This window comes from Stegodyphus dumicola, chromosome X2 (genome assembly GCF_044657685.1).
Source record: "Stegodyphus dumicola isolate Sdum_Otavi_A_Nest chromosome X2, ASM4465768v1".
NCBI classification, from domain to species: domain Eukaryota; kingdom Metazoa; phylum Arthropoda; class Arachnida; order Araneae; family Eresidae; genus Stegodyphus; species Stegodyphus dumicola.
Genome location: NC_140781.1, coordinates 199,909,126 through 199,921,218, shown reverse-complemented (window position 1 = coordinate 199,921,218; position 12,093 = coordinate 199,909,126). Strand labels below are relative to the sequence as shown.

Genomic DNA, 12,093 nt, shown 5'->3' with positions numbered 1-12,093 from the left:
GCCCAGCAGCCGCCCAGAAGAGAAAGTGGTTAATCACTCTGACTGCAGTACTGAAGGGGCCGGGTTCAAATCCCGGAGGAGGCATGAATGTACATTGTCTGTAGCTTGATGTACATACTGGCTAACGGTGACCGCCTGTTAAGTGCCTCCATAATAAAATGACCACCGCTTCTGGCCTTAATAGTTACCAAAGCCTAAAAATGCTAGTGTCCGCCATTAAAAAAAAAGGCACACCATGCTGTTTCCACCCAAAAAAAAAAAACTTTTTTCATTTATTAGGATAATACGAAAATTTATCTTACGAATCATATTTATTGTAATTTTAATGAAATCTGTATTGTTTTCAGAGCTCAATTACCGCACATTAAGTGTCAGAAAAGTACCCCGAGTGACGATTCAAAGCTACATCCTCTCATTCTACAGACAAATGCTCACACACTAACTCAGCTAACAAAATTATCTTTTTTAAAACTTTTAATTACACTCATGTCCATAAATTAATGATAATTTGGAGTTACGCGGAAATCGAACTCTAAAATAAATATATCACCTGTAAAATCACTACATACATCTTCAAGAATCATATGCAAATTTCAGGAAGTAACCAGATGACACCGATGGTACGTCACAATGACGAGAGTGTAAGAGAGTGATATATAAGGAATACAGGCAAAGAAGTAAAATTGTTCGCAGGCGCTTTATAAGCATTTCAGTGCAATAACCGAATAGTTATGACACAAAGGACGCATTTGGATGATTTTTTACGTGGTAGAATTGTCGGCCGTCTGGAATGTGGGCGTACCCAACTGGAAGTATCAGACGAACTTGAAATTGCCCAGAGTGTTATCTCCAGGCTTTGGCAACGATTCCAAGATGATGGTAATGTGAGTAGACGTTACAGCACAGGTCGCCCCAGAGTTACAACGCCGAATGAGGACCGGTATTTGGCAGTTACTGCCAAAAGAAACAGGTGGAGCACAGCCTCAGACCTGTCTCGTCAGCTCTCTTCAGCCACTGGTACGACAATTTCAAGGCAGACGGTGTACAAACGCTTAGGGCAGATTGGTCTATATGCTCGTAGACCTGTCAGATGCGTTCCACTTACTGCAACTCACTGTCGCCTGCGGTTAGCCTGGAGTAGAGAGCATGCATTGTGGACAACGCAACAGTGGGCTTCTGTGATGTTTTCCGACGAGTCAAGGTTTAGCTTGCAGTCTGATTCTCGCCGGACTTTCATATGGAAAGCTCCAGGTACCCGTTACCACCAAGAAAACATCATTGAACGACACCGTTACGGTGGTGCAAGAGTGCTTGTTTGGGGTGGAATTATTCTGGGTTCCAGAACAGACCTGCATGTTCAAATTGGAACCATGACAAGCCAAATCTATCGGGACGTTATTCTGGAACAACATGTGCGTTTGTTTCGGGGCGCCATGGGCGCACAATTTGTGTTTACGGATGACAACGCCCGTCCTCACCGTGCAAACATCGTAAGCGAATGCCTTCAATCGAAGGATATCACCCGTATGGACTGGTCAGCATTCTCACCGGACTTGAATCTAGTAGAGCACGTGTGGGACATGCTTGGCCGACGAGTTGCAGCCCGTCAACCTCCTCCTACATGTCTACCGGAACTTCGGAGAGCATTGCTTTTTGAGTGGTGTAATAACCCCCCAAGATCAGATCGATAATTTGATACTCAGCAGGCCTAGGCGTTGTACGGACTGTATTGCATCGTCTGGGAGACATACAATGTATTAACAATCATACCAACCATGTAATATTGGTTTTTTGTAAATAGGTTTCTTTTTTTTTTTTTTTTTTTTTTTTTTTTTTTTTTTTGTAATTTGCTTCAGGGAGAAAAATCGCTAAATTTTTTAATAATATCAAACATATAGCATCTTTTTTTGCTCTTTACCTTTTGTTTAATAAATAAGCTTTACAAATAAGTCAAATTTGTTTTGCTTCTAACTCTTCCTTTGCCTGATTTTGCATTAGCCTTAATTTATGGACATGAGTGTATATAATCGTATGTAGCACTTTGCGCTGAGAATTCATTTTACAGATGCGGGAAAGAAGACATTGGGTTAGGGTACTTTTATAACTGAATTTATGATACATTCGATATTACAACAGGTTATATTTATTTATTTACATGTACTAACTTTTTGCATTCGAGGAACATTTCAACCAATCTGAAAGTTACAAACATAATTATTTACAAAACATTTACGATTACTTTTTATCTGATAAAAAGGAACCTTATAGTTAAAAATTTATAGATTAATTTATATATTAATTTATTGACAAATTCGAGGAAATGTACAATTTGCAGAAGTCGATGCTTTATGAGACATATACCCGAACGAAACTCGTGTTTTCTTTCAAATTCAAAATATTCTACTTATTTCATGAATCTAAAAAAAGTATTTTCTATTTAATATGTTAATAGCTTTGATGTCTCAAGGAATACTTTAATTCCCTCTAATTGTCATATCCTTATTAATAAACATTTATTTCAACACAATACATTACAGTAATGCTCATTATCTTCATAATTGCGCATAATGTTAAAATGAAAGCATTGCTATCACTCTCAAGTGGCACTGCGAGTTACTGATATGATTGTTCATATGCACCCACAATTACTATTCAGAATTGCTATTATGAATGTTTACGCCAGCACGACTAGTATCCCGAACGCAAAGGGTTAAAGTTTAAACTTCTTTCGGGGGGGTGGTAATCCTGCTAACGCTTGGCACATGCGGCACCCAGCGATTAAAATTGTATGTCAAATTTATGCAATGCATAGCGCGACTAATGGACTAACGTCTAACTGCTTAGCAAGCTCTCGAGTGGTAGCATCTGATCTTCTCCCACAAGTTCTCGCACGAGGGCTTCTTCAACATCAGTCGTGCCTCTTGAATATCATAGTCCTTGTTTTGGAACTTTCGATTCCAAACCTTCATAGTGTCATATGATACAACATTAGTACCTAAAGCTATACACATGATTTGGTGACATTCTGTAGCTGACGTTTTGCAACAGAACTGGAAGTAAATGATGGTTCTAATCTGGTAGCGTGACAGTTCCATTTCAAGCACCTTTGCACTTACAGAGAACGATATTTTTTTTACAAATTTCACAACACAGGCACACAAGTAAAGCACTGAAGCAAGTCTTTATTTCAAATGCCAAAATCGTTTGACAAAATATGATTAAACAATCCAACGCGAACTGTTTGCACCTACGATATTTGCGATGGCGGGAAACTTTCGATATTAAGGTTATTTAATTTAAGGAATAAACAGAAACTCGATTATGGTGAAATCGCGGTTTTAATGAGGAAAAAACCATAATGACTTTCATTTAAGCCTATTCCTTTCCATGTTTAACTCATCACGGTTATTGCAAGTCATGACTACAGCTAAATAATTCGATGGTCCTCCGATGATCGTTATAAATGGATTTAATAATGTTATCAAGCCTAATTAAGGATACTCGAACTGTCGAACTAGGAAATCTATAAATGTATAAAATATATGCAGCTTTATAAAGAGGAATTACATCTTTACTTCGAATAATGCATCCTTTGAACAAAATACTGTCGACTGGTTTTCAGCCCCGCTGCTGATGAATGATGCACTTAAATTTTATATTTCAAGCACTACACAAGTTTTAGTTAAAAGATTATTTAAAAATATTTTGTTGTGTCAGTCTATGCATCTTTTCCTCCTAGTCTGCCAGACAAGATAATAATAAAGTGATTACATGGACTTCACTCAGATATAGAAGAACATATCGAAAGCGACTTCGCTTCCAGAAGTCTGAAAACTTTAAAAATTGTTAATTAATAGGTATAAATTTCCAAAGATTAAAGAAATAGAATTATTTGTAAAGATCAAAGGTGAATGGAAAGCTGGAGATTTAAAGAATTTATAAAATAAATTTTGTCAAGAATATTTTTTCCAATTTCATTTTGCCGTAGAACCTGTACTTGTCGCTTAAAATCCCAAGATGCGATGAGGAATTTCGTCTAGAGCCTGCAGCTGACACTTAAGTGTCAAGCACCTTAAGCGTATCTTTTTGGCAGGAGGCCACTAGAAATCGGGATAGACTGCTCTCTTTTTGATATATTTTTTTGGACTGCGACAGAGACCCAAAATACCATCGCATATGTCATTTTTGCGACTCCGCTCAAGAAACAGGTATTCAAATATTTGCACACTGTTTCACAATGGTGTACTTGATCATGTTCATTTGTATATCATGAAATAGTTCGACGGAAGTTAATATGAGTATGGTTAACCCTTTCAAAATTATGGGGTTTTCGCAAAATTTTCTTTTAGCACCTACCAGAACAGAGTATCTCGGGAAATATATCCTTATTTTTAAGGCTTGCTTCAAACTAATTAGAAAAGTGATTTCATATTTTTTCCATTACCAGTTAAATGCATAGTTTACAATGTTTGCATGTTTTGATACTCAGTGTACCCTCTTGTTGATTCATATTTACGAGTGATTGTTAACAAAAGAATTTTCTTTGTAACTGAAACGGTTTTTCGATTAGCAGCAGGGAGCATTAAGTGAACGGTTTTCCTGTATAAGGGCTAAATCGAGGCATTACTGACTTAATATTTTTATTCTGGATTCATACATTAATGCTGACTGTATTCAGGGAATTTAATTTTCAGCTGCCTAAAAAAGTTTACATAAATACCTTTCATAAACGCGAGACCAAGTTAATCAGCAACTAAGAACTTTTGTCTGTATTTAGGAGACATCAGTGATTTGAAAAACTAAAGCTGCAGAGCACTGGTGATTCTTACCATTCGTATCTGGGCTGTCTTGGAAAGTGAACGGAGTGGCTACCATCTGTACCTGGACACTGTTCCTAGAAATAAAATGGTTTGGTTGCATGGGATTTTCAGGATCCCCCCCAAATGCAACGTAAATATTAGCCAGTTTCCCACAGAAAGCCGCCAGGAAAGCATCCCATTCTAGGCAGAGAATCTTTAAATGTTTTGCTATAATTATAATATACAACGCGAAATCCGTGTCAGGCCCTTTTTATCCCTGTTTAACCATATTATAATTTAACTATACAATTGCAGAAAAACATGAAAGAATCTAGTTGTACATTTCATGAAAGGTTAATTTCATACTATTTTTCCATCACTTAAAAAAAAAAAAAAAAAAAAAAAAAAAAAAAAACCCCTCACATTAGGGAAAATTTAATAATTTCAGCTAATTTCCTCGTGTACGGGGAATACACATCCTTTAAACAAGAAAATTTTTCTTCCTAACATTCTGAAGAATGTAATAGCCACATTTCTTTCGAAATATTGCTTGATAACGTTTTAATTAAAAAGCGCTACAAGCAAAATCTTGATGTAAACACCTAATTTCGGTAGCATTAGACAATCAGTTTGACAACATTTCGAACAGTAATTATCAGCAAGATTCAAATAAAATACTTAGCACTTTGGGTTACGTGTTCACATTATGTGCCATCACAATTCGACAATTCTTACTTTTACGACATAAATTTCTTTCTTGAGATATTACATAATTCCTCAGCATATAATGACACATATGAGTCAACTGTCGCTTTTAGGGGAACGAGGGAGAAAAACGCACTGGTACAATAATATGGTATGAAATTATAACTATCGAAATATGGTGCAAAAGGTTATCAGCTTCATCGTTGTTAAATTTTTAATTTCATATCGTGATATACCAGAAGTGATTGATCAAGAAAATCCCCTAATAAAAGTCTAAGTTTAAATGGCTGCAAGAGAATCATAAATTTAACCAGTAGAATGCGTCTCTAAAACTTATTTCCTTAAATTGTACTGAACTATCCAGAACACAGACTGCTTTAGCAAACATATTGCGTGAAATATCACACAATATTTTACTTCAGTTTGTTAAGAGTAAATCATTTAAGTTCTAATTTTGAAGTAATAAGGAAATAACTTATTGAAATTGCGAAAGAATATCAGAAATGACATGCTACAGAAGATAAAATTTTTGACAGACAAACTACAGTCAAATTTTAAAAAATCGAGTTTTGCACTAGAATTAGATCTGAAAATTGATTTCTTTCTTTAAAATACTTTAATTCTTTTTTGGACTATGAGAAGAATCGTTAAGTAAAAAGTTTACTTGATAAAATAAGTAAGTTGCTGGAAAGTATTCTTTCAATACAGTCATATCTTACTTTACGAGCTCCCGCTATGCGAAGCACAAATAAAATACAATACCATTTAGGAATTCATCTTCTAAAAATAAATTCTAATTAAATAAATAAGATAAAATGAATTTGAAGATCGGCTACATTTTTTCACCCAACGCAAAATAATCGTCTGACAACATGCGTTGCCATGGTAACGCCATCTCGGAGGCGAAATTCGAATTAGTAATTGTATTTTAATTTACGGATTTTTGAATGACGAATTAGTTTTTAAAAGTAAGGTAGTCTTGAAGTTCCATTTGGGCATTTTTAAAAATTATTTTTGTTAATTTAAGGAACAACAATTTTAAAAAGCAAATGTTTTGCAAGATTTTTTCCCTAAGTATCAATAAATGTTAAATTCAAAATATTACACTATGGAAAATTGGAATTTCAGAATCTAGATTTCATATTTTAGCTAAATTAACAGCTGGATATATCATGCTGAATTATACTTTTATAGCTGCAGTTATCGTCTGAATTCTGTTACTTAAATATATGCATTTATTCGCAGTCTGAATTTTATTAATATTTATACTCAACTGTCATTTTTGATTGACGCTGACTATACAGTCATGACAATACAGTCTATGCATTTACTGATAGTTCACACATATAATTGACAGTCCTTTTTTTCTTCTTTTTTCTATGTAAAACTGCAGAAATACGCTGCGTCTATATGCACTGTTTTTATGACATTTTTTTCTTTACTATTTATGTGCTAATATAAATTTATTTTTCAAACAAGCCTTGACACATTTTTAAACCCTTGCTTTCGATAATAGATCGTCTATGAGTTATAACTAATTACGTCATTCAGCTGTTAATTTTGGCCTCATACACATATATATATATATATATTGAGTTTACACCGAAAAATGAAGGCTATGTAGGATATAAGTGAACTATCGATAATTCTCGGTAATGGCGTTATGCTGCAAATCTAAGAACACTTTTGCAGAAGAAAATAAGCAATACATACTGCATGTGTCGTTCCATACTGAAATGAAGGACATCGAAGAATAGTCGGACAGCTATAATTCTGAGGTGTTAAAACTGTTGCCTCCACGACGTCTTGCTGTGGAATAGAGTACTTTTATGAAATACATAAGGATTCGAGTCGTGGATGCGATAAGCGGGCTGGGGCGATAAGAGGCCCGCTTTCCATTTTGCATAGTATATTACGCAATTCTGAAGCACTACCGAGCAAAAGTTCAGTAGAGGCATTTGCATAACGATACGCTTGAATAAACAAATGAGCCTTGAGCCAGCGACGGAAAAGGGTTGATAATGCAGACGGATTATTATTTAGCAGCAGAGATTAGAATGTCTGCGACAGAAAAAAAGTCCTGCAACAAATATCTGTAAAGAAAGAAAGAAGGGCAACAATCAAGGATCCGTTTTAATACGAAATCCTGATCGAATACTTCGGAAGAATATAGGCTTTGACTATTGAACAGTATGGAAGGATAAGATATGAAATTTTAACATTTAAAATCTGAGTGTGCTCTTCGAAGACTTTGGTTGCTACAGTAAACAGTGTTTTATATATTTCAGTTTCGAATATAAATTGCACCAAAAGACAGCTGAATGAATCTGTCATTGGCATAAACGTGTCAAACATTTCACAGTAACGATTGATGACACAGTTATGAAAGAGCGAAGAGAAGCGGCATTGTTACTCATTTTATCAATATATCGGTAATAAAAGCATCCGACAATGAAGAACATATAATGAATTTTCATCTTCCTCTCTGCGGGCCCTTCGCGGTTTAATTGGTAGCACGTCCGGCTAGCAATCAGAGGCTCTGAATTTAGAATGCCAGCTTCATGTTTCCTAGTTTCAAAAATACTCCAAATATCTCTACAGTGGGGCTGGATTAACAATAATTCGTCAACAATTCGGGGGCAATAATTCGTCACCACCTGGATTTGGAGACTGGGTCGTCTTCCTTATTAATCGCCTGTAAGTGAGGAAGAATTTAAGGAATTTTTGTCTTCCTCACTGCGTTCCCTCATCTTGGTGTAATCAATATCACGTCCAGCTAACAATCGGAAGATCTAAAATTCGAATTACGAAGAGGGCATAACATTATCTTTCATGTTTATAAGTCCATAACATTATCTTTCATGTTTATAAGTCCAAATTAATACCTAATTGCTCGAAAGACATACGTGTTCATCTGACATTAAACATGGCAACTAATACCAGTAATTTGAACAGCAGTGATAAGACATTGTTCATTACAAAGTGCCAAGCATGATCACATTTATTACAAAAATCACGATTTTACAGGCGTCAGGAAAATTGTTTTGGGAAGTTTTCTTACAGACACAGAAAATTATTTTCTTGGTATCTAATTTCAAAACGTGCCCATTTCAATGCCTTCATAAATGAATAGCAGCTATAAGCAATTTAAAATATACTTATTAATTTATTTAAGTCTCGAGAATTTAAGCATTTGACATACGACTCTTATAAATCTGACAAACTGGAGGAATAATTTAAAAGACAAGTTCAAGGGTTTTATTTGTTTAACGCCAAATAAGAGTATTTAACGGATAATCGAAGTGCACGGTGAAAAGACTTCTCACGACTAAGGATATCAACTGACAATCAAGTAATTGAAAACTAAAATATTTTTCAGGCATGAAATCGTAATAAAGTTTAAAGAAATAATGATAATAATAAATTGTCGAGAATGTTGCGGATTACATGCACCTAAGTTATAAGCCTAATAACACAACTGGATCGCAGCTTTAAAATTGTAATGACGATGATAATAATTTCATTAATAACTGTAGCTCTGTAATCAAAACAGCAGTAAACTATTACGGAATCTTTTGATTTAATTTACAATTTTTTAATATCTTTGCTAAACTTTTAAAGCAAAGTAATATTTTCTCTGAAGCTACTGGTTAGGTCTTAGGACAAGTAATCTTAATTAATGCAACCTAAATATACAATGCAACAACAATATACAATGCATACAACCTAAATATACCTAAATACACAAATGCACACCTAAATATACAAATGTATTCAAATAAAATAAACTGAGTTCCCCCCTGGGGTTAAAGATTTTAATTAATGTCTGCATGCTGAACAAGTGCATGAGAAATTAACATAATTCATCCAAACAAAAGTTAAACCTCTCTTTTAATCTCCAGACAACGCTTTTTGTTATCACCAGACAAGCATCTTAACTAATCTGCAGACGAACAAGTCAGATAAACTTCAGAAATAAAATTTAGTAGGGAAGACTCACTATTTAAAACTTGGATATCTTCAGAAGAATGACGAAACGGAAGAAGTTGTAATCTATTTTTGTTGTTTCCATAACAGCGTTACTGATGTAAATATAACGTTTACCTTAAAAGTACATTATAATTCTTATCAAAAGTAATCCTCTCGATGAATATTTTTCAGCATCTTAAAAGAGGATATCAATATATTTATAACATGCCGATTAGCAGAGAAAATGGCGAGGCGTACGAATGCGGTATTACTTTCGTAATACATAACCACAGTTAAAAAATAATAATAGGAATGCAAAATTAAAAGAACGCAGACACGTTCCGCTCTGCTTGCATTGGCTGAATTAAATGTATGACAATCTTGACACGTTCCATAACAAGCATATTCAAAGGTGAGTATTTAGTTTTTTCTGTGTCTGCATTACAGAGTTGAAACCTGCACCTTTTGCTTTCCGCAGTACAGATTCGGAAATAATTTGTTTTGACAGTTTCAAATACGATGCAACTACATATTATATATATATATATATTGAATTCCCGATTATTCGAATTCAGATTATACGTGTTGCGGATTATTTGTTTTGAGTATCCGTGAATCGTTCAAAAAGAAAAAAATTCTGAGTAAAATATTTTAAGAACATTACAGTCATGCGAGTTTGGAAAGACACGCCTATTGTTGATACAGGGCATTTTCTTCCTTGGAATGAAATTAAACGTTTCATTCATAGCTAAGAAACTGATGCCTGATTTTGTAAAGGAAGCAATGAAGAATTTTCTGCCAATCAAGATAACATTGCGTTTTATTTAAATCATTTCTGGTATTTAAGGTTTTCAAATCGAGATATTTCTTTGTTTCCTTGTAACTTCTGCGAACAAAGCCCTCCGAAAAGCGTAACAAAACTTTCCTGCCAAAAAAAAATTCTTCCAAATTAAAACTTTTCTTAAAAACTTTCCCGCCAAAAAAAATGTCCAATTAGAATTAATCATTTGCGCACTTAAATATTTAATAAATAGTTACTATTATATTAATATTTCTAATGCAATACTATATTGAATTATTTTTTCGTTTTAAATGTCTATGGTAATATTTCCATAAATAAACTCATAGATCTAACATTTATTATTATAAAATAATTTTAAAAAAAACGCGCGCAACGTACATTTAAGTAACCCTTTGCAGTAGTCAAACTCCAAATACTGACCGCGTCCTTAACTGCTTGGTTTTAGATGGAGGCCGATTCTGACGGATTTCTGACGGAGGTTCAGAAATAGAAGCAAACTAAGGCATAGGTAGAATTACAGCAAGTTGTTAAATTTTGAAAATATAACGCTGATTTTTGTTGTTTGACTTTTGAATTAGTATTTTTATTGGGGTTAGTGTTTTAATTGTTTCGGAGTAAGATTTAGGTTTTAGGTAGTTGGCAGGAAAGTTTTTAAGAAAGTTCCAAATAAAGTTAGGAAAAAAGACACTAAAGCAGTATCTTTACTGCGGGTAGTAATTACGACCCAAATCTATGATTTTCTGCCAACGTTTTGGTAGTTTTTCAAAGCATTTGGCCCAGAAACATGATGGCCCCGAGTCCAAAAGCAGATCAACCTTGTTTCGGACGTCGTGCGCAGAATGGAAGATAGCACCATCAAGATGTAGCTCCAGCTGTGAAAAAAGGGCTATAAGGTGGATGTGGTAAAAGATCCCATTCGAGTTCGTACAGAGTCCAGCCGGTGAATGCAGACACATGTGGTCTTGCATTATCTTGATGGAACACTACCTTTTTGCGCCGGAGCTCAGTTCGACGTTTTTTCTTGATAGAAGCGTCAACACGGACTAGCATCTCGCTGTACACCTTACTGTCGAGAGCTTTACCTTTTTCCACGTACTCCTTGTGGATAATACTATGGAAATCCCACCAGATACAAAGCATGATCTTTTTGTTAGTCAAATTAGGCTTTGAGACGTTGCCAAAGGGCTCACCGGGCGCAGACCAACCTCCTTTTCGGCCTATGTTGTTGAAATAAATCCACTTTTCATCACAAGTGACGATCCGATCCAGAATTTTGTCCTTGCGTTGATATTCAAGCAGATTAGTGCAGGCTCCAACACGTCTGTCCTTATCTGGTTGAGTCAGCTCACGCGGCACCCAAGGGCTGAACTTGTACGTCAAGTTTATGCGATGCATAGCGCCACTAATGGACATGGCGCTAACGTCTAACGTTTTAGCAAGCTCTCGAATGCATTCTTCATGTTGGAAAGAGGGGCTCGAAACTGTTCCCCTTGAACAATGAATTCCCAGCAAGCACAAGTAATAAGCTCATGATAACTTCCCTGCCCTATACACCACCCCGTCGTTACTACCATTGGATGATTTCTGAGGTCTTCGGACTAGCTTTTCGAAGCACCTTTTCGGTTGCGTCAGCAAGCAGGAAAGATGACCAGACTTGATCATTTAGAGGAAGTGAATGTCATAACAAGGTTCCCGTAGTGAACATGTAGAAGGATCCTTACCGATGGTCTTGATCATTTAGAGGAAGTGAATGTCATAACAAGGTTCCCGTAGGTGAACCTGTAGAAGGAGCCTTACCGATAGTCAGATTCGTATAGC

At 35.4% G+C, this 12,093-nt stretch overlaps 1 protein-coding gene and 1 long non-coding RNA gene across 10 annotated transcripts in view; one reads left to right on the top strand and one right to left on the bottom strand.

The window, feature by feature from the left end:
- The window catches only part of LOC118187932 (low-density lipoprotein receptor class A domain-containing protein 4-like), a 365,193-nt gene that overhangs the window by 44,448 nt on the left and 308,652 nt on the right, over nucleotides 1-12,093 (bottom strand). The window contains exon 1 of one of the 9 annotated variants that reach the window (XM_035358234.2): nucleotides 7,218-7,359. The exons of the other annotated variants lie outside the window; for them this stretch is intronic. Coding sequence (XP_035214125.1) covers nucleotides 7,218-7,251 — 34 coding nt within the window. The 5' untranslated portion in view covers nucleotides 7,252-7,359. Of the gene's footprint in view, nucleotides 1-7,217; nucleotides 7,360-12,093 lie in introns of those variants that run through there. 9 annotated transcript variants of the gene reach the window in all.
- Nucleotides 1-12,093, top strand: part of LOC146993010 (uncharacterized) — a 74,757-nt gene that overhangs the window by 12,768 nt on the left and 49,896 nt on the right. The gene's annotated exons all lie outside the window — the stretch shown is intronic.